This window comes from Anolis sagrei, chromosome 2 (assembly GCF_037176765.1).
Source record: "Anolis sagrei isolate rAnoSag1 chromosome 2, rAnoSag1.mat, whole genome shotgun sequence".
NCBI lineage: Eukaryota > Metazoa > Chordata > Lepidosauria > Squamata > Dactyloidae > Anolis > Anolis sagrei.
The window spans coordinates 68,203,527-68,226,961 of NC_090022.1; the positions used below are offsets into that span (position 1 = coordinate 68,203,527).

Here is a 23,435-nt window from a genome sequence, read left to right on the forward strand (position 1 = left end):
AGCTTTTGGTGGCAACTTCGCAATTCCAGAGCTCACTCTTTGCAAAAATGTAACACAAGCATACTAATTTTCATGTAGGTATAATTTAAAACATATCTTTTCCAGTTGAATTTTAGAGAAGTGGTATTTATTTGACAATCGTACTGGTTGATACTATCATATTTATAGTCGGGTTGACATTAATTTGTTTTCTAAAGGCTTGTTTTATTGTTTTATTTCATTGAATTTTTTTCCAGCCTTTTCTCAAGAAAAAGAATAGGCTTGTATGGGAAATATTAGTGGATAGATAATGCTTATTTTCATTTCATTAAACTTTTAATACTGCTTCAAATAGGTTTTGGTTCTAACCGCTTTGAGTCCCCCTCAGGGTGAGAAATACTGTAAATAAATCAAATACATTTGTTGAAGAGTGAATTACCTTGTTTGGATTTTGTTCTATAGAATTTGCACATACATTCTTGGCCATTTCAAAGCATCTCCTGATATGTGCTTTCGTCAGCAAGACCTAGTTAGTTCCCACACAGATAAAAATGTCTGAACACTCAAGCTATAATTTCCCAGGCGAAGGGAGCAAGGTTCTTGAGTGTCTGATATCTGAAAATGATGCAGTCATATATGCCTTTTTGCATGCTGACAGAGATTTTCTATGTTGACAGATGTGTGAACTGTTAATAAGCCAAGCAAGCCCATGTTCAGTGGCTCTGTTATTCATGATAAAGCAGTAAATGCAGTTTAACCAGTAAATAACTGCAGAACTTTGTGGAAAATGTAACATTAGAAAAGCTGATATGCTAAAATCAAAATCCAGTCTGGAATATAATTAGAACAGAAATTAAATACATCAGGCTTTTTTGGTGAAGCAAGTTAACATTTTTAAAGGGTGTAGACATTCTTAATTGGCAAAGCTCCATTTTTCCATAGCACACAATTATGTGTATTTTTCTAACAGGTTTTGCTAGAATGTGGTAAACCTGTTTTTATTGACCATATTGAAGATGCTTTGTCAGCAGTTTATCATCTTTCCTCCAGATTTGTGCTTTAGGGCAATATTAAAAAGCATAATAATAATAATAATAATAATAATACACTTAGTAGCAAATGAGGCATTTATTTGCATCAAGTCCACCAAAGGTGTGGTGAAACAAATGGAGTTTTAACTAATCTTATACAAATCATAATAAAAGTAGTGACGCTGATGTTTTCATTATCGTTTATATGGCCAAGTTCTTTATAAGCATGATACTTGCATTTTATTTAGATGTGGAATATTACAGATGTCGATTCAAAATGTATAGCTATGTTTTTTTGGACATGGGAAAGATTAACTATATCCGTTTCATATGTGAATTATTTATTTTAATAGCAGTTTCTTCCTGACCACCCACTTGAGCCTGTATCTGTTTGTTTTTATAATGGTACATCTCTTCCTTTGGGCAGGGGCCGTCAATTAAACAGTTTATGGACATTTTCTCCCTTCCTGAAATGACCCTGCTTTCATCAGTGACTGACTATTTCATGACTCACAATATTGAGTATGACCAAGTTCATCTTTTCAAGGATATCAGCGTGAGTAAAAGAGTTTTGGGACGTATTTGTAAGCAGTCTTCCAGTGTTTTCCAGGTTTTACTTAGACAAAGCAGATGAGAATGGTGCTAATGTGAAAAATGTAGAAGTCTTTTTTTTAAAAAAAATGGCACAAATTATAATTAACATCTGTTTTTAAGGCCTGCATTGCAGTGGTACTCACATGAAACATGTTTCACTTGAGAAATTATTTTCAACATTCATTTTATCATTAAAGAGGTTTACTCCTGTTGTCTTAGCATGATAGTTTTACGTGTGTGTGTGTGTGTGTGTGTATGTGTGAGAGAGGGAGAGAGAGAGAGAGAGAGAGAGAGAGAGAGAATGTGTATGTGTCCTTGTTTTATGTAACAAAAAGTAATCCTTTAAAGTTTGAATGGTATTTTGTTCCATTTGCCATAAGGCAAGCCTTTGTAAATCGTACTCCAATATACAATATGGTAAGTTAAGTCAAATAATGATCAACTGATGCTGGGTAATAGTGTAGATTGTCATAATCTATTGCTGTAGTCATGTCACCAATCTGATCTTTTAGTGTTGTGACCTTTGGGATGAAGGGGCATCTGATAGAAGTTAAGATCTGGAAATCATTCTTTGGGATAGGGTGTGTGTTTGTCAGTATACCAGCAGACAGATACTTGTATAATAAAGTAGTTGCTCAGGGATTGCAGTGCAGGCTTATGGGACAAAATACATTACATGTTGGCATATAGGAAACCTTTTCTTGACAATGTAAATTGAGGTCTAGCCCTGTAAAGCAAAACCTGTGTGCATATTTTGTCACTAGCTGCTGTAATTTCTCTCTCTCTCATTCTTTTATATAAGCACTATCTGAATTTTCTCTGCCACAGATAGTCAATATGTGGCCTGTATTTCACTCCATGTTACCAGTGGGCAACTGCTGGCACTTAAAATGTTCATAGTGATTCTGAGAGTTTCTTGGACTCCTTAAGACCTTTTCGTGAAAAGGAGAAAATGTGAACACATTGTACATAGCAAAAGGTCAACAATAATTGTGAATATTTGAGGCCAATATTATAACTTTATTATACACTTTGGTGGTGTGGTCGCATTTGGAATATAGTGTGTTTATTTATTTACTATATTTATATCTCGCCTTTCTCTACCCTGGAGGGTACTCAAGGCAGCTTACAGATAAGCCATAATTCATTGCCTTAACAACAATATATAATTAAAATACATTAAAATTAAAATCAAAATTAAGTACATTAAAACATATAACATTCCTGGTTGCAATATCAGAATTGATATTGCGGAGATGCAAGGGATCATTAAACTGGAGTAACTACTTTATGAAGAAAAGTTACAACGTTTGGGGCTATTTAGTTTAAAAAGAAAGTAAATGGGGAGAGGGAAAACACAGAAGAGTAAAAATACTATTGTACAGAGGAACAGGATATTGAAGTCTTCCCACTCTCACAGTACTAGCACCTATGTCTGTCCAGTGAATTAGAATGGCAGGAGATTCCAGACAGAGAAAACCTCCAATTCAACTATGAAAACTGGTTCTGCAGAATGGAATAATGGCAACCAGCTTTGCTGGATTTTAAAGTTGATTAATAGGAAGATAAAGCTCAAGTCGCTTGCGGGCTGAGAGGGACGGTATATAAATATAATAAATAAATAAATAAATAATATGCCTCTGAATACCAGTTACAACATATTATATACCTTGGCTCAGTCATTAATCTTAATGGAGACGGTAATTAAAAATAATAATAAAAAGACTAGGACTTGGAAGGACAACTCTGAAAAAACTAGAAAAGATCCTGAAATGTGTGTGTGTGTGTATATATATATATTATTAAATAGTAAATTGTCCATGCCATCATATTTTCCATTTTTATGTGTGGTTATGAAAGCTGGGCTTCAAAGAAAGCTGATAAGAAGAAAATCAGGTGATTTGAAATGTGGTGCTAAAACAAGTTCTGTGGATCTCTTGGATGGCTAAAAGGACAAATAAACAATTAAATCAAGGAGAAGACTTTGACTCAATAGACAAACAACAATGCTAGGTAAGATGGAAGGCAGTAGGAAAAGAGGAAGACTACATTCCAGACGGATAGACACAATCAGAGTAGTCATGGCTTTGAGCCTGTAAGACATATGCCAGGCTGTTAAGGATAGGGTGGCTTGAAGGTCTCTCATTCATGGGGTGCCATAAGTCAAGGTCGACTTGACAGCAGTTAAGAAACGTTGTTGTTATTTTCATTTACATTTAGGAAATTGCAGTGGGAGAAAGATTTATCTTTGTGAATTTCCCATGAGCATCTAGCTGGCTGATCTAGATGACAAAGCTGGGTTTGGTGGATCTTGGGGCTAGTTGCAGCAGGGATTCTCTTATATTACCTAGCACATTTGCTATACCCCTGTATATTTCCTGGTGAACAGACATGCAGATTACTCCTTGCTGATTTGCTCTTTGTCCTTGATACATGTTACTGTTTATCCTGGAGTAATCCATGCCAGGTGGTTGTTATTAGAAGAACATTGTAAAATATAAACCTGTGCCCAAACAGAAAGCATTTCTCTTCATACAAGTGCTATCCAGATTCCAGAGTTTCATATTTATTTGTCGTGTCAGGGCAACCAGTCAATTATATTACATTTCTAACAGAACAAAGCAAACAAACAGACAAAATACAAAATTTGTGAGTTTGGTAGTTGATTAAATGTCCTTTGACCAGTATCTGGCCACTTGGAGTGCTTCTGGTGTTGCTGCAAGAAGGTCCTCCATTGTGCATGTGGCAGGGCTCAGGTTGCATTGCAGCAGGTGGCTCTCTCTCCACACTCCTCTCCACACTCGCATGTCGAAGATTCCACTTTGTAGCCCCATTTCTGAAGGTTTGCTCTGCATCTCGTGGTGCCAGAGCGCAGTCTGTTCAGCGCCTTCCAAGTTGCCCAGTCCTCTGTGTGCCCAGGGGGGAGTCTCTCATTTGGTATCAGCCATTGGTTGAGGTTCTGGGTTTGAGCCTGCCACTTTTGGACTCTCGCTTGCTGAGGTGTTCCAGAGTTTCATGCATCTAGTGTACACAATTCTAGAAGATCACTACACACACAACTGACATTTTTGGAGCCATGGAAAAGACAGCAGAAATTCCTAATGGGACAAACAGAATTTCCTTTTTATTTTATTTAGCCTATAATTGTGTAAATACATCTGTGTTCAGTGGGTTTATGGAAAAAGGGCTCATTCTTTGATTTACCTTTAGTCCACAAATATATTGACCTATGTTTGTGAGTTTAATAAGAGACTAAGCAGTCAAAAATCTAATCATATGTCCCCTATATCATGTGTCAAGCTCTGTTTTTTATGGTTTCCCAATAAAATGCCATATTTATTGATGGTGCTGTATAAAACACAATATCAGGTTTAAGAACTGATACATAACTATTCTTTCCTATTTTAGGATGCCATCAAAGATGTCCATGTGAAAGGAATGATGTACAAATGGATTGAAAAGGACATGGGTCAGTTAAGCCCTAAAGTTCGGTTCAGAATTTTGCATAGTAATACACAGTGTCTGACATTGCAGCTCTAGATGAGGAATAAAGAATACTTCTCTTTTTGAGGGTCAGGTGACATCAGTCGGTGAAGTCACAACAGTACTGAGTTGCCACATAAACACACTTTGCACACTCAGATCATCTTTCCTGTGCAGCATTCACATTTAGATGAAAAAAGCTACTGGTTGTCTAGAGCAGGATGTTCTCCTTAAAACCTAATTAGAAGGGGGAAGTAGTCATATACGGAGAAGAGTGATTAGTCTTGTCCTTTCCTAGCCATGAACACTCACCTGCCCCTCTCCAAAGGAATCTACCATCTACAATGCATGAAATGTCATCTCTCATTGATTCCATGATGATATACTTCCCAAACCCCATTTGTATAGGGAGTGGGGAAAGGAAGGAAAGCTATGGGTTCACCTAAGCTTTGGATTAAAAGTTTTGTATCACCAGGATAATGTTTCATAAGAAATTTCAATTTTTCTGTTGTATTTTTCCATTTTCCACGTTTCCATCTTACATTTAGGTTTATTTGTCTGTTTCAGAAAAATATATTCTTCATGGAGATGAAACCTATGCTGTCCTAAATCGCCTGGTTAATCACAACAAAAAACTCTTTCTGATCACAAATAGTCCCTTTACTTTCGTGTGAGCATACTCTTATAGCAATTTTTCATGTACAGTGGTGATAAATGTGCTGATAGTAAATGTCTAATGATAGTATATAGTACATTCTCTCTGTAGATTTTTTTTTAATGTGGAAAGAATGGGCTTTGGTGAAGAATTGTATAATGCTATGAAACTGCGAAGGCTGCAGCTATCAGAACTAGATATTTCTAGCAGATCAAGCAATACAAAATGTGTTTAAAAACTGGCAGCAATCTTACAGACACGCACATTCCTTCCCACAACACATCTGTGTGTCTTTTTCTGTTCAGTCTTGGTGTGCATTGGATAAATGTGCCAGGAATGAATGGGGAAATTGGACATCTCTGTCTCAAGCACAATGGCTCCCTGGTTGGTAATAGTGATTATGAGATTATGTTTTAGGTTGGAAAAACAGCCAGGTTCATGTACTCAGTATCACACAGTTTCTGATATACTCAGAATCCATGGAATGATCTTCTGTTTTCTGAGTTCTTCTAGAGTCCAGCCCTGAAAATAAGTGGCTTGGCTTTTAAAATATATATATATTAATGTTATCAGGGGAATAGCCAAATTAGTCTGTTGTAAGGAAGAGTCCCATGGCAAATTTTAATTTGACCCACGATTTCATGGACTCCAGCCCATTTCATTAAATACAAAGGTGACTTTCTCATGCCTCTAATAAAGCAGACTGTAGTCTGAGGAAGCCTTATAAATATTGTTAGTTGTTGCCACAAGGTTGTTATGTTTGAGAAAGTAATTGTTGTGTAACAAACTTGTGCTACCAAGCTTATAGTAGCATGACTTGACTGCTGGAAATTAAAGCATTGTTTGCTCTGCTATTCAAATTGGTGTGGACTATCAGCAACTTTTTATATGATGGAAACATTGGAAGCTGTGTGGTGTAGCTATTCTAATATCTACATAAAATCCCTACCTTTCATGAGAACTAAAAGGAATTATCCTTCAAATTTCTTGAAGATTTGAGAACAGTCCTCCTGCATTGCTTGGAACAAATGCGAATGTTATGTTTTTGGAAAATGGCATTCATAACCTTTGGGAAACACCTTTTGGAGATCTTAACTTTTTAGAAAAGCATGCCTTTTCAGAGAAGAGCCAAAAATACTTTAGAGTAGACTCTTCTCTTGTGGTATGCAACCAGTTGTAATTGTGCTAGGCAGTGGTTTCAGTTGTTAGACTGAATAATCTGTTATCTCTGATCTGTTAGGAAAACAGGTTTTGCCAGTGCGTAAAAAAAACCCGCAAAAGTGCTTCAGAAGTGTTTTTCAGTGCCTAAATATCATGCACTTAAGAGACAAAAATGAAGTAGGCTTGGATATAAACAACATATTTGGTTTATAATAATAATAATAATAATAATTATTATTATTATTATTATTATTATTATTTACTATATTTATATCCCACCTTTCTCAACCCTGAGGGGGACTCAGGGTGGCTTACAGATAGGCAATAATTCAGTGCCTTAACAACAATGTACAATTAAAATAAACATTTAAATTAAATTAAGATCAAAATAAAAAAAACATGAAAACATTTTGAAAAAACATACAATGACTAAAGAAACCATGCTATCCACAATCATAGTTCCCTAAACAAGAGTACTATAGCCCTGGACATTAAAACGCCTGTTGTAAGTAGTAGGGATTTATAGTTTTTACTATGTTCCTGAATTCATGTTCTATGAGCATTTCCTGTCAGGCTTGTGAGAGTGGCTAATCTTCCTGAGCACCAGCATTTTCAGAATCTAGCTCTGCTTTTTGAGCTTGATAGGAAGGGTAACTGAAGGGAAAGGGGCCGTCCCTTCACTCTCCCCAAGAAAAAGAATTTATAGTTCATGTAAATGTGTGACTTTTTTTCTTGTTTTGCCTGCAGTGATAAAGGAATGAAGTATATGGTTGGCAAGAGCTGGCGGGACCTTTTTGACATGGTCATTGTGCAAGCAGATAAGCCCAACTTCTTCACTGACAGGCGCAAGTATGTTTCAGGATTATATTACAGTAAGGGTTCAGTGGTGGGCTTCTGTTAGTGCAGTGATTCCCAAAGTAGGCGTTACCACCCCCTGGTGGGTGCTGCAGCGATCGGGGGGGGGGGGGGGGGACGGGACAATAATGGCCACAAGTGCATTTGGGGGCTTTGAATAACTGTAAGGGGGCGGTGAAAGCATAAAAGAAAGAAGAGAAGATTTAGAAAAATTGATTTCCAGGGGGTCGGCCAAATAAGTTTGGGAACCACTGTGTTAGTGGAATGGCAGAATCCAGGAGAACCAGAAGGGAAGGCAGTTCTCCACTGAAGCCCTCCTTCCTACATTGATTCTAGGAAAAGAACAGGTTAAATTATTGGGATTGAAGGAGAGAAAATTTCAAAGATTCCACAACAGACAATTGGGTTCAGTCCCAATTTTGATCACTTAGATCAAACCTAGAAAGAACATTTAAAGAGGCAGTAGTTTACCGAATGGCCAGTGCATATTCTGCATGTCTGTGTCCCATGTCATTAGTGGGGCAAGGTTAGAAATGCAGCAGGTGTGGGTAAGCATTGTGACAGAAGGAAAGAGGGATCAATTAAATGCTGGTCTCTTTAATGCAGCTTTTAATTGTAGTCTTTCTGCAAAGTAAATATAAAAATACTTCTGATCACCTCGGCCTTCTGCTAAGCATTTGACAGTATATTTCTTTAAGATCAGTGGCCTTATCTTTTAAGATGATGAGTGGCTTTTACATAATCAAAATCTGCTTACTCAGTTAAAGCTGTTTTTGCTAAAATTCTTTGTTTTTTCATGCATATTTCAGACCTAGTATACATTTCAGATCCACAATAATCTGTATAACATTAGCCATTGAAGGATTGTTGTACTTTTACAACAATCCGTTGTGCCTTCCCGGATTAGGAACCCCATCCTAAGTCCTAATAGCACTTTAGCACAGTTAATATTGCTGCACACCGTACTTTAATCCCGACGCCCCTCCTACCATTTCAGCACTTTTAACCTTGTACCTCTCACTGGCCGAACCAGTTTTTAATATGTCCTGATGTATAGTTACTGTTGTTTTGCTAATTTTGATTTGATTTGATTTGTTTTGTTTTAATTTGCTTCGGTTATTGCTTGTTATGTTTTCTATTGTATTGTGTCTGTGGCTTCGGCCTGTGTAAGCCGCATCGAATCCTTCGGGAGATGCTCGCGGGGTACAAATAAAGTTAATAATAATAATAATAATAATAATGTGTATGACTGAGAGTTGGGCTTAGTGGCCTGTGTGGTCCCTTTCCATTCTTCAGATACCATGGTAAACAGGGGGCCAACAAAACAAAATGAAGAAAATGTATGGTTAAAAAATGTTCTGTAGTGAAACCATCATTAAAGACATTCACCTGAAACATGGTTATAGTTTTTTCTGCCAAGAATCACTAAAAACATGCAGGTATGTCATAGGAGTTATTTGACTTGTTTTAGACCTTTCAGAAAAATGGACGAGGAAGGGTCACTTCATTGGGACAAAATAAGCAAACTGGAAAAAGGAAAAATCTACAAACAGGTAAAATAATTTAAACCATATCTACTTACTTTATTATTTCATTGTAGTTGATAGCTGAATTTTCTGGATGCGCTGTGAAGCATGAAAAAATAATCTTGCCTGCTTCTAATATCTTCTTTTTCACAGTTGTTGAAAACACTTATTTTACAGAACTAGTATGCAAATATTCTCTAAAATAAAAGCTAATGCTGAGTAATCTCTGATGAGAGATGTAAGTATCTATCCTGATTATGAATGCTCTGGGTTTCTTTTCTAAGGGAGAGCAATGATTCAAACCAAGCTCTGAATTTTGTTAAGGTCAAAGTATGTAAGTGCCTTAATTGCTGCGTTGACATGATTTGGGGCATAGCAGTGTAATGCAAGTTATGTAGGATCCAGGCTTTATTCTGTTAATTAAAATCAATAAGATAAGTTAACCATTTCTTACTTGAATCAGATGGTTTTCTTTGGATCTACTGTATGACTAAACCTGGATATAGTGTCATCCAAGTGTATTACGCAGCCAAAATATGAATAAATGTCTCCAGGGTTTCTTAATTGAATGTTGTGGGAATGAGTCTGGGAAAAGAGGAAAGGGTTTACAGATTTGTAACTAATCTAATACATGTCCTACATATGCAAAAGATCCAATTGGGAATTACATTGGTCTGTTTGTATCGCTTCCAACAGTCTTTATAGCAAGACTTTGACGTAGAAATCAGCAAGTTAAACTTTTCCCAGTTTCAGTGTGAGCACTAAATAATTGCCTAGCATGGGCTGATTTCAAATTTCCACTGAACTTGTCAGTTCTTATGTCACAGTGGTGAGTTTCCTAAAGTTTGAATTGCCGTTTAAACAGGAAAAAGTAGCAATCTTCTATCAGGAGTAGGCAACTTCAGTGATCCTTACAAAGTTATTGTGAGGATAAAATAAACAGGAGCCTGAGATACCATTCTACTATTAATCTACCTATTTTTGACCCAGGAAACAGGCAAGATATTAAATTGTACAGCTAATGGGATTACAAATTTGACTTTGAAAGGTTCATTTTTTTTCCTAATTTGACAAAAGTTCCCGTGAGAACCCCTTAAGCCTTTAGCCATGGAAATGTATTGAATAAGCAGCTTAGTATGAAGAAATGTTTTTCCTTTGTTTCTTTGGCTCACCAGGAAAATCAAAGTACTAGGAGGCTTATTTTTTTGACCTTTTCAAGGAAGGCGTGTGGTGTTTTTTCTTTCAAAAAGATTTGAGCATTAAGTTTATTCTCACGTCCTTTTGTTTTTACTACATTTCAGGGCAATCTGTTTGACTTTCTGAGGCTAACAGGTTGGCGTGGATCCAAGGTCCTTTATTTTGGTGACCATTTGTACAGTGACCTTGCAGTAAGTACTGCATGGGATTTTCTGCTGTTGTTTATGTCTGTGCTTTTTGTGTTCTCTGCCTCCTACCAGCATCTAAGGAGAGTTTCCTTTTCCCCCTTCCATTGTATTGATCAGCAGCATATATTTGTAGGGAACACTCTAAACTTTATGGTTTTGTTTCTTCCTCTTCTGTGTTGTAATAACTGTTTAAAAAGCTGCTTTTTTCCATCCACCCATTCCTGACCAATGACAGGACTAATTAATCAATAGCAAAAGCGTTCTCAGCTAAATTAATTTTTTTCTAGTGAAAGAGGGCAACTTAATTGCCTTTTAAACTTGATTGATTGACCTAAGTTACTTGAAAGCAAATTAATTGTAGAATTAATTAATGAATTCTAGAATATGCAACCAAGTAACTTAAGTCAACAAATTCTAGGTTTCTCAGCTTTAATAAATGTAAATAGCTTTGGGAATCTTAGGTTTGTTTGCTGTTGTTGTTTTTAAAAAAAGCATGATTGCAGCTTGGTAGTTTAGTTAATTCTTAGGTCAAAAGATTAAAAGAAGCCAAATATTGCTATGGAAGGCTGGACCAGAGGGTCTTCCTCGCATGCAGGCGGTCCTTCTGTGTTGTACACCAGAGATTCCTCATTAGTTCTTTTGAAAACAGAGGTTCTTAATCATGGGGCTTTTTCTGGGGTTAATATGGGAATCAGTAAACCAAAGAAAGGGGAAGATTAAGAAGAGAATATAACAGAGGAGAAAGGGAAGCAAAAGAAGGATTTGGGGTATGGTGGATGAGAGATGGAAATTTCGAAAACACAGATGGTATTTTCCACTTTCCTTCTGATAAGACTGTTAGGGCCAGGTTTGGACTTAAACTTGGCAATTTAACATAAATGTAACCATTATTTACCTCATCCTTCTCACATAATTGAGTTTGATTTTTGGCATATTAATAATTAACTAAAATTAGGAATGTTTTACTACCAACTTTCCTATTACTAGTCTTGATTCAAACTCAGACACGTTTCTAGTTTATGTCAAAATGTTGGAAGGTTCCTGCAGTCTGCTGCTTTTGGCCCCTTCCCAAATTAGAGCTCAGATGAAAAATATAACAATTTCAAATTAAAGTTAGTATTTTCTCTTAATTAAGTATTTATTTAGAACCTTTCCTTCTTCATAAGAAGACTTGCAAAACATTAAGATCCTACCACCACCCCATAGCTAGGACCCATCCTCCTCTTCTTTGTGAGGAGAAATTTCACAGAAGTGGGGGGGTGGGCAGTATTTCTTAATTGAACTTCATTCCAGAGACCAACTTGACTTGAGGGGAGGCTATAAAATACTGCAGATGAAAAGCAAATTTAGACAAGTAGAACGTTTCCTATAGTGTTCAGAATCTTGCCTATGTTTTTGTATGCCTAATTGTACTGATCGCTTGTGGTGTTCAATCCACATCTCTGCGTGTTTAGTCAGAAATAGATCCCTTGAATTCAAAAAAGGCTTCCTTCTCTATGGGGCCTGAATCTTATAGCAACTCTATGAAAGATCTTCCTTGGTTCTTGTAACACTGAAGAGCTATAATTTGCTGATTGCAAACTGGTGCCGTTTTGTGTAAGTAAGTAATACCTGATTTAGAGCCAAATTATCCTATAGGATTGGTGTTTTATTTGAAACTGGCAATTTAAGAAAGTAATTGCCATTGCTGCTATTCTTCACAATTTAATTCACATTGCAGCAAGCTTATAAAGTCATTTTTTGTCTGTCTAGTGTGAACAGATCAGTAATTTTGTAGACTGGATTGACATATGCATGTACATTTCCCCCTTTTGTTTTGCTGATTGAATTGTTTCAGTATGGGTTAGAGACTGGTATCCTGCCTTAGGACACATATCAATGGAGACATAAATACTTATGCAGATACCTATTGAAATGCGTCCAGCTACAGGTAAGGAGCTGAACAAGTCCCTGTTCTCCAGCAAGGCAGAAGTGATCATGTTAGGAATGGGGTGCATTGATCACAAGGTAGGTTTGGGAAAGCTTTTGGTTGTTGTGTGAAGTCTTCCAACCTGTGCCATGAACAAAAATGTGAATGGTGATGCTGTGAGATGTATGTTATTGTAGTTAATCAACAGAATGCCAGCCATAACTGTAGGCTTCTTAGGCTCTGCTGCATTGTTTAGTGCTATTGACTAATCTGCTGCCTTTCCCACCTTGTTTTTTTAGGATCTCATGCTCCGTCATGGTTGGAGGACAGGAGCCATTGTTCCAGAGTTAGAAACAGAAATACGGATCATTAACACAGAGCAGTACATGCACTCTTTGACTTGGCAGCAAGCTCTTACAGGACTTTTGGAGAGAATGCAGGTGATGAAATAAACTGTTCGTTGGCTAGATTTATTAATAGACTATGTCTGACTTGGTGCTGTTGTGATTACATTTCCCATGAATTTAAACTAAGGACATTTTATTGTGTGCATATTTTTCTCTATAGCTAGAAAGTGATGTAAAACAGCAACTGTCATTATGTTTATTTAAACATATGATTATAGTGAACAGTTAAGTTTAAAATAAACCAGTTGTGTTAAAAATTAAATTATGATACCTTTTCCATTTCTTTTAGATGTATCAAGATGCAGAATCTAAGCAGGTGCTTCTAGAATGGATGAAAGAGCGACAGGAAATTAGGTGAGCTTTCTTGAAGAAAAAAAACACACAAATTGCAAAAATAAATTTGTGTCTTGGTTGAATAGAAAATAGTTCTATCCAACTGGCCTTAAAATATGGTTTTTTGGGCAAAGAGCACTCAGGTGCTTTGCTGTTGTCTTCCTCTGAAAAGTAGCCTTCCTAACCTGGCCTTCCTTGGCACTCTCCCATCCAAGGCCTGACCCTGATAAATGTCCAAGATCACATGGGATTTGGAGCCTTCAGCATGTTTAGCCTATTGCAATATTTAATTTGGAATTAGTTGTGACTTGCAACACTTCTGATGAGGAAATAACTGCGTCTCCAATATTACAGTTGTTGTAAACCCACTGCACTTTATTTTTCAGTAGAATTGAATTCATGTTTTGAACTTCATTGCTAAAATAAGTTTGTTTGAACACAACACCAGGAATTTTTCATTTCCTCCTCCACCAGTCAGGCTCCCCTTTCAAAACAAAATTCAAAGAGTATAGAACAACTTGTTTTAAAAGAAGATGCCAAGTGATTTTTTTTAAATTGGCAAATGTCTTACTGGTCCAAACATGAGATTTACTGCATGACACCAAATTCTTTCCTTTAGGTCACTTTCAAAGAACCTGTTTAACCCCCAGTTTGGGAGCATCTTTCGTACTTTTCACAATCCAACCTACTTTTCTCGAAGACTGATTCGCTTCTCTGACATCTACATGGCATCCATCAGTTGCTTGCTGAATTACGATGTGAACTTCACCTTTTACCCTCGGCGAACCCCTCTGCAACATGAAGCTCCCCTCTGGATGGATCAGCTCTGTACTGGTTGCATGAAGACACCATTCTTAGAGGAAATGGTGCACATCCGGTAAAAGGCATCCAAATATGTATGTATGTTAAAAACATTTCTGTAGTAATCGCTGTTGTATGTGAAAGGCTCAGCTGCTCACTCATGAGCTGCAACTTGGTTACTATGTGACCATCACTATACTTGTCCCACCATCAGTTCCTGGATAATATAACTGAGATGATTGAATGCAAAGGTTATATAAATTATATCTTTGAGATGCTTTATTGACAAGAAATAATCAAGGATGGGTTAGGATTTTTTAAAAGGGAGTGTTGTGTAACACCCAAAATTCTTCCCCCCAAAATAGATTCCAGGCACTTCAAAAACTAATAATAATAATAATAATAATAAAGACCTTAGCTTTCACTTAAAAATAATCAGCGCTGACAAAATCACCATCTGTCAGCTTCAAAAGGCCACCCTACTTGGATCTGCATGCATTATTCGTCGATACATCACATAGATCTAGACACTTGGGAAGTGTCCAATGTGTGATCCAATGCAACAACTAGCATAGTAATCTTGTTTGCTGTGTACTAATCCTGTTGTGTATCAATAATTTCATGTGTTGCCTGCTTCTCCTAATGACTCAGGACAGGGTTAAACACTGTGTTTCCCTTATTTGAAAGGCTAGAACCAGAAGTGTGTTGGGATGTATGCATCTACCTAATAAGATATCTTGAATATCTTTGCCCCCCCTCCCCCACCACCACCATTTCACAGACCCTTGTGCCTCTCTCCTGCCTCATGTCTTATTTGCTCTGTTTGAGAAAGAAGGTTGGAAAGAGACTGAGGATGCACAAAATGGAGGAAGTCCAAGTGTGGAGCTTAGCATGCATTCACACCACCTGTATTTCACAGATATTTGTGCCTCTCTCCAGCCTTCCTCTTCTCTCAGGGGATCCAGCAGTTACCTGCTTCCACCTTGCAAATGGTAACCAAGAGCGCTATTACTGCCTCTTGGAAGACAGAACTGGTGGCAAAATGTTTTGGATTTTGGAGCATTTCAGATAGAAATCCTCAGCTGTAACACCTGGTATTTTTAAAAAAATTGCTTATGATATGCAAGCCTGTTGAGCCATGTTGTATTATTAGTACATAGAATATAAATTATTCACACTTTCATAGGAATAACTACAAAGTAAGGCCTTAGTCATCTTGTGTAACATCCAGATCAATTTCACTATACAAACTACACAATATACTAGAGTTGCTGCAAAAGTCATTGCAGACATTCAAGTTTAGTCAACTCACAATGCACTTGAAACACATTTAGATACATTTGAAGGCGACTTGTTTTTGAAGAATTGGATCATAGTAAAATGAATAAGCATAGGATCAAGGCAGTAAAATGATTTTATTATTAACTTACCTAGCTTTTGTATGTCATGCTACTCAAAATTAAATATTGTTTATCATTAAGAAGCATGTCTTTCCACAACATTGTAGACTGTATGCCATTGGATTACACTTTATTTCAACAAACTGTGTGAACTAACCAGTGGAAAACACTGTTTATGACAACGTCAGCTAATGTGGTGTAAGCATTGTAATGGCATCACTTAATTTTGCAGTTTGCAACAAATGTGTATATTACCACTATATGCTATGGTGAAAAGAACATGTTTTAAACATGGGGTGGTATAAATGTGACTTCAACTGAAAAACATCCATTTAAACTGTTCAGTTCTATATTTATATTTTAATATTTCAAGCAGCCAAGAACAAACAGATGCAAGTTAATACTTCACTTGACATAATAATGAAAGACACAATATGTCTTTCATCCCTACCTAGATGTGTATGTAAAGAAATTATTATAATGTTCAGTCTTTCATCCTTCCTGTATTTACATCTGTAGCCAGGATACTTTTTAACTTGATACAATTCACTATTAAGGCCACATTATGTGGTGTTCTGGTTGACTTAAGTTGACTTATTCATTTATCTCATTCAAAAAGGTTACTTTTTTAAAAATTTAAGTCTTACTTTTTAGGCCAAGCCCAATTTTGTTATTGTCCTCCTTCTGTCACTGTACCCCAATCATGAGCCAAAGGCATCCAATTAAAGATTTGAATCTGGGAAGAGTGCAGATGAGCTCCCTCTGTCACTTCCAGCTCCCCATGCGGGGACATCAGAGAAGCCTCCCACAAGGATGGTAAAACATCGAAACATCCAGGCGTTTCCTAAGCAATGTCCTTACAGTCAGCCAATTCTCTCACACCAGAAGCAACTTGCAATTTCTCAAGTCATTCCTGACACAAAAAGTCCCCTCTACTCTACACAATGAGACTAGCATGAGACTTAACTTGAATGTTTTAACTTTGTTCCTCCATACACTAATTATGGGACCTGTTTCCACTGGAGTCTTGTCATACATCATCGGGGCTGACTTGAGCTTCAGATGGGAAAGGTCTTGATGTCTGATTGAGCTGACAAATACTGCTTTAGCCAGTTATATCCGCAGGTATTGTTTGAAACTAAATCATGACTAAATAAAACTGCTCAAATTGATTCCAGAACCATAAGGAAGTCGAGTAAGGTGTTGTTTTTTTTTGGTCAGGAATCAAAAAATATTGACAAAAGCTTGAATATCCCAATATGATACCAAAGAAGCCTTACTGCCAGATTGTGTGGTCATTATTTGTGACAGGGTCATATTTATTGCTTTTTCTGTATAGTGTGTTACATGGTGATTCTAAGAGTGGAGTAGCAACCATTTTGTACTGCACATTTTATTATATTTGTTTAAGAGACTTCGGAGTTCTGTCCATTCATCTGAATCATGTCATTAGGAAGTCTGTGCTTTTGCATAATCTCTGCTTTGAGCAACAGTAGATGGCTCACTGTTTACATTAAATACGTTTTTTTATTTATTAAAAGGAAAGCCTTAAGTGCACAAAGCAGGAATAAACTTGATCTCATTTAATTTATCTACCTATTTAAAATGTGCCAAGTTTTTGCTGTGCAGAAATGATCAAATACGATGGCAGGATATCCTAATCTTGTCTCTCAAAACTATTGTTGGCATAGCATTCAACATCTTTTACGTCATACTTAAAAAAAAAAACAATCTGAGATCAAACAGCCACTTTTGATTATGTATTTTGGCTTGGCATTCCTATGGAGGAAGAAACTAACACTTGAATAGATGGCTGAAAATGTTGGTTATGTTTTTGAGTTAAAATGGCTGAGCTGCAAGGACAACACACTGCTAGCAGGAAAGTTCCAGGACAGCAGGACCCCATGAAAGTGGGGAAAAACACTTCTTGTATATACCTGAGAAAACACCTCTCTAGGAATCTCTAGATATCCAGGTTGATCACCAAGTTGCCCTGGAGGACCTAGAGAAAACATATTAAATTGCGAAAAAGTAAATCTGCAGGTATTATACCCACAAATACTGAGGACCAGCTGTACTACCATCTTTGACCTTCAACTTAAGGCTCTTTGCGCCATCTTTGAACTTCAAAATAAAGCAGCATTTCAGATTTTTGGAACTGGCTAGAAAAATCAGCTAAAGTATTTTGTACCTACAACAGCATGTGTAGCCATTCATTCTTGTTTCTTTTGTGTGAATTCAATAGAGTATTAAATAAACACATTCTGTAAGATTTGTGGTTTACTATGTGTCATTGAAAATTTCAAACATTTCTGTTCATTACAATGTAGAGTAACATTTACTATTTTTACAAAAATAAAATGTTTCACTGTGGGAAAGTGCCACTTATTTACATGTATATCATGCAATGTTTCTTTGTATGAAAGGGATAAAGGTAAAGGTTTTCCCCTGACATTAAGTCCAGTCGTGTCCAATTCTGGGGGTTGGTTCTCATCTCCGTTTCTAAGTCAAAGAGCCAGCATTGTCCATAGATACCTCCAAGGTCATGTGGCTGACATGACTGCATGGCGTGTCATTCCCTTCTGGTTGGAGCAGTCCTATTGATCTACTCACATTTGCATGTTTTTGAACTGCTAAGTTGGCAGAAGCTGGGGCTAACATCAGGAGCTCACGCCACTCCCCAGATTAGAACCTGCAACCTTTTGCTCAGCAAGTTCAGCAACTCAGTGCTTTAACCCACTGCGCCACCAGGGGCTCTGCTTTGTATGAAAAGTGGAGCACAACTCACACGGTCAATGTTTAATTGTAAGATATGGCTCATATTCTTTACTCTAAATGTCCAGTTGAATCAAACACATTCATTTACTGATTAAGACTAATCAGAAGTTTCATTCAGGTTGGCAAGACTTGCTTGCCCTTTATTGTTTTGCAAACATTTGAAGTTCTCAAAATAATACATATAATTCAGTAAGATTACAAACCAGGATCCACTATGATTTCAGGAAGCCTAATTATTTCATTTATTTAAAGTAACATACTAAAAATATAAACAGAAGGCTCAGTAGTGCAGTTTCAGAGTAAAGTTACAGAACTTTTCACCCCTGAATTTAAGGTTGTATTGGCCCACTGACTATTCCCCACTGACCAAATACATTCCTGAGTCAGGATACGCCCCAAGTATCCTGTGCATAAAACATGACTTTTCAGGCCCTTCCCTCCTATTGCAGCTTTACCCAAAAAGCCATTTCTGAAGGTCTGGCCTCCAAAACACACAAGAGCGGCCTGCATTCAGAATAGAGAAATACTAAAGACCCCATGTGTATGCAAGTGCAAAAGGCTCTTTGGATCCTGAGCCCCCATCCATGACATTAAAAAGAGAAATGGAACTGAGGTATAGAGTCATAGAGTTGGAAGACACCTCATGGGCCATCCAGTCCAACCCCCTGCCAACTTCTTTTTTCAATTAATCCAAGAACCACTTGTCAATTTATCTCAATGGCATGGGGGAAAAAAGACATTTTAGCAGTCTGTAAGAACCAAGATTACAATCGGTTCCTTCTGCACAGCCAAGCTTCTGGAACAGTGTTTCCTGCTTACAGTGCTGCTCTGAACCCCTTAGTAGTGGCCAAGAATTCTGTGAGCATCAGAAAGGTCTCCTCCTTGAAGAGAATCCTGAAACCAAAGCCAAACTCCATATTAGACCAATTAATCCACAAGGCCCAAAATAACACAATGGAGTCCCTGTAGTATTGTAATATGGGGAAGCCAGAGTTTGCACACTAACAGAGATGCTACACAGAACTTGCAATGCCTAAGCTCATACACACCAACCAACTTAAACATCACATGTACAAGTGAATTAAATTTGAGGGGAAAACCTGCTTGCATAAATTGTAATAGAATTCAGCTACACTTGTTTCAGCAAAATTTGACATTTAGGTGTGTTACCTCAAATGGCTCATAGATTGAGCTGTCTGCCCCATAAATGGGATTTGGAATGGAAACCAAGTGTGGGCTCCTTTCCTCCCAAGAAGGCTCTTCATCCTCCAACTCAGCCTGAAAGCAAACAGAGGAAAGCACATGTTTAAGCTTAAAGGGAGAATTTAACTCTACAGCTTATACTTCCACCTTGAGACTTTCATCTTGAGACTTTCAATTCATATCATTGACTAATACAAGAGTAAAGCTAAAATGGGATTCAGTAAGAATGAATTGTGTAACTTTTGTAGGTGGGGGAAAGATTGCAGCTGTGTCTGTGTTGTTGAACTATAACTTCCATTATCCCTGACAAGGTCAGAAGACATACTAAATGCTTTGCTAGATTTCACTCAGTACAGGGAGGGAATAAGTGTGTTTGCTGCTCTCATTTTGCATGCTCTGATGATCTGCTTTTTGTTCTAGGAGGAAAATAATTAAAATCAGATCCAGGAGTAATGTGAAATTATCTTAATTTGGGGCTGCAGTAAAGGCCTGGGAAGGTTTGGCTTCCTGTGCAATTTTCTGGAGTATAACAACTACTTTCAAAGTAAATACTGCACAAATAAACAGGAAATAACACTTTCAAACCAAGAGTATTTTTCAAATCTTGTTACATAGTGTAATTTTTGTCATGAATTTCACTCTCATTCTAACCTTGGCTACCATTTGTCTTGACTTCTTTGTTTTATGACAGATGTTAACCTTCCATGTGTCAGTTCGGTGTTTTTCATGGACTTTCCTTTCCTGAGCTTAGCCTTTTCTCTCCCTCTTTCTCCATCCCCCCATGTCTCTAACAGTTTGACTCGTCCTAATAAAAGCATTACTATAGTTTGTCTCAAATCCTATTGCTAATCCTGACTATTGATCAATTTAATCAATATAAATTATCAATTTCTTGATACAACATTCAACAATTGAGTCAATGAGTAAACTACAGTTAGGACTTATCAACAGGATCCCACCTTTTGTCTCTCTCCATCCCTGCCCCAGAACAGTATGACTATCTATAATTGCTGGGGGTGCAATGTTGCCAGTTTCTATGTCCGCAAGTGACAATACTATATATGCAACAAGCTTGCCGAAATGTTTGCATCTATGAGCCATGAAACAAAATATTAAATGAGTTGATACTAAATAGAAATACAAACAAAACCCTTTGCTTTCCCCTGTAAATGCACAGTGAAAATACCTTAAAATAGCGAAACTGGAATCTTTGGTTCATTCTTTTGAGGCAGTAGTAGGTCACTCCAGCAATAGCCACACATAGCAGTATTACAACAACAATGCTCACACCGATTGTCATGGCAGCAGATGATTTTACAGGAATCGTAACCTGCAAAAAGCAGCATTCTTCTTTTGATATGGCAACGGCATTTGCCTCATAAATATTGCAATGTAACAACTAATTTAGAATCAAAGCAGAACTTTTCTCCTGAGTTCTTCTGCTAGAATCACTGTTTCAAACTAAATGTCTATTCCATATGACTATGTTTATCTTACTCATTGCTATCTCTATCCCTATCTCTATTCTAGAGTTTCCCATCTTAGTCCCGTATTAATACACATTCCTTTTGGTTTCTTGTCCTGTCAAACAGTTGAGACAAGTCTCTCTTTATATTCTTCCCCCTCGGACCTCTTCCTGCATAGCATTTGACAAGCCATGATTAGCTGGCTCCACTCAGGCTATGGAAGCTCAGAATTTAACTCTTACCCACTGCATTTGCTTGGGAGATAAAAGCAACTCAATGGGCAGAATTTCAACTAGGTTGTGACTCTATTATCATTCTGTATTTTCCCACACAAGGTTGGATCCAGTGGTCTTCGTGCTAATCAAACGTTGCTTTTATTCATGCAAAGTGACCTACCCCAAACTCTTAATTCCTCTGGCCTACTTCGGCCTTCCATGCCACTTGAGGGGGCCCCTTAACTCTCATGAGTGGTTGTGCAAATTTATTGCCCAAGGAAGTTCCTCTCACTTTTCTGTATTTTGCCCAGTGTGTTTCATAGATGGGATGGATACCAATTATTTCAAAAGAATAACATCTTAATTTGAGACCTTGAAACTGCTAGGCCATTAAATGCTAATCAAGGTGGCCAACTGCAACATTCACACCAACCTCAAACAGACAAGAGTTCTTCTACCTGGATTTTCCACAGATATATAAATCCCATTTTCCTAGTTTTCAACAGACCCCACAACCTCTGAGGATGCCTGCCATAGATGCAGGTGAAATGTCATGAGAGAATGCTTCTGGAACATGGCCATATCGCCCTGAAAGCTCACAATGACCCAGTGATTCCGGACATAAAAACCTTTGACAATACATTGAACATCTTAATTGTTTCTTTGCAAAGCACCATCCTTCCCACAGAGCAATCATTGGAAACTATATATCATAAGTCAAAGAGGAAAGGAATACAAAGTAGATTCATTTCAAGCTGGGTGACGAACCTGCGTGGGCAGCCGACGTTGAAGAGGTACCATCAAAGGTGTCTGGATAGCGTGAATAATCCCATTGGAGGCCATAATATCCCATTTAACGATCACTGTATTGTTTATCATCTTCGAATCCTGAGTAGCAACCATGGAAACAACAGTAACAGCATTCAGAATTAACAAAAATGAAGCACAGCCTCAAAGAGTTAAACTATGAAGCAAATTTATAGCCGAAAGAGGTGGTGCCCAATTAGACACTGCTAAGGTCTTCCTGGAAAAAATGTAATAGCGTGTTTGTCCAATCATCTATAGATACTTACGGGGTACTGTGTGTTATTCCCAGAATCTGTGATGGAAAGGTTAAATCCTGCTTGGGAAGGTATAATGGTGCCAACTGTGAGATTGACGCTCCAGAAGAACACATCACTCACAGACGCATGAAGCTTCAAGTCATTCAGTGTTAAAGACTGGGAAAACAAAGAGAGATTTCTGTTCCATTTGAGGTGATTTTATTGATAAGAAAAAGGAAAAGGGAAAAAATGATAGCCAACTGCAGTCTAGCCAACCATTCAGCTCTATGAACCACAAAAAGTATTATAACCTCTGCATGCAGAATTGGGGCAGAATTTTTTGTAGAGACTGGACATGGTCTTCTACAAAATGTCATTACTAGCACTCATATAACCAGTGACTTGTGGAGTAGAAATCATTAACCCACATGGAAGATTAAAGAAATAATCTCAGCTACCAAAAAAAAAAGTAGCAACCTCAATGTGAATATTAAGATTATTAGTTTGCTGTTGTGTGTCGTCAAGTATTTTCTGATTTATAGTAATAAAAAGGCAAACTTATTACAGAGATTTGTTCAGAGAGGATTTTCCATTCCCTTCCTCTAAGGTTGAGAGGGTGTGACTTGCCCAAGGCCATCCAGTGGAATTCCATGGACAAATGAGCATTCAAACCCTGGTCCTAGGAAAACTCTCAAAACACTACACCATGCAACTGCAAGGGTGAGCTTGATAAAGAAAAGAGACCAGATGGCAAACAAAGGGCTCATTGAAAGACTCAAGGAAAGTCATGCAAGGGCAGTTTCATTTTGTATTTACATACTGAGTGGCTTTCAACCAGAATGAAGCCCAGCATAAAGCTGGCTACACTTTCTCCCCACTGTTTGGACAGTTCTGGCACTAAAGGGAGTCTCTCCTTGTCCTAGCACACTGTTGCTTGAGCTCTCAGTTGCCTTTCTTTCACTGTCATTTCAAATCACATTCTGAAACTAAACACACATGCACACACTCGTCTTATATTTGTTCAACCCTACCTTGAAAATTCCTTCGATAGTCAGATCAAAGGGTCTATTTTCAACGGCAGAAGACTTTAGTCTCTGGCTAAAGCTTTGGAATGTGAGTAGGTAAATGTCTGTGATCCTCTTCAAAGCTATTTTCTAGAAAATCTATCACTGACATGTTTATCTGATGTACAGAAAGGGATCATATACTTA

General features: G+C 37.5%; 2 protein-coding genes across 2 annotated transcripts in view; one reads left to right on the forward strand and one right to left on the reverse strand.

Moving 5' to 3' along the window:
- The window catches only part of NT5DC2 (5'-nucleotidase domain containing 2), a 39,100-nt gene extending 21,309 nt beyond the window's left edge, over positions 1-17,791 (forward strand). Inside the window, exons 6-14 of the mRNA XM_060765866.2 lie at positions 1,438-1,566; positions 5,013-5,073; positions 5,655-5,757; positions 7,651-7,752; positions 9,230-9,311; positions 10,586-10,672; positions 12,878-13,018; positions 13,275-13,339; positions 13,938-17,791. Of these exons, the coding sequence (XP_060621849.2) occupies positions 1,438-1,566; positions 5,013-5,073; positions 5,655-5,757; positions 7,651-7,752; positions 9,230-9,311; positions 10,586-10,672; positions 12,878-13,018; positions 13,275-13,339; positions 13,938-14,199 (1,032 nt within the window). The 3' untranslated portion in view covers positions 14,200-17,791. The remainder of the gene's footprint in view (positions 1-1,437; positions 1,567-5,012; positions 5,074-5,654; positions 5,758-7,650; positions 7,753-9,229; positions 9,312-10,585; positions 10,673-12,877; positions 13,019-13,274; positions 13,340-13,937) is intronic.
- A 512-nt stretch (positions 17,792-18,303) lies between these two features.
- Positions 18,304-23,435, reverse strand: part of STAB1 (stabilin 1) — a 104,117-nt gene continuing 98,985 nt past the window's right edge. Inside the window, exons 65-69 of the mRNA XM_060765865.2 lie at positions 22,255-22,401; positions 21,950-22,069; positions 20,687-20,830; positions 19,468-19,575; positions 18,304-19,191 (exon numbers count right to left, since the gene is read on the reverse strand). Coding sequence (XP_060621848.2) covers positions 19,135-19,191; positions 19,468-19,575; positions 20,687-20,830; positions 21,950-22,069; positions 22,255-22,401 — 576 coding nt within the window. The 3' untranslated portion in view covers positions 18,304-19,134. The remainder of the gene's footprint in view (positions 19,192-19,467; positions 19,576-20,686; positions 20,831-21,949; positions 22,070-22,254; positions 22,402-23,435) is intronic.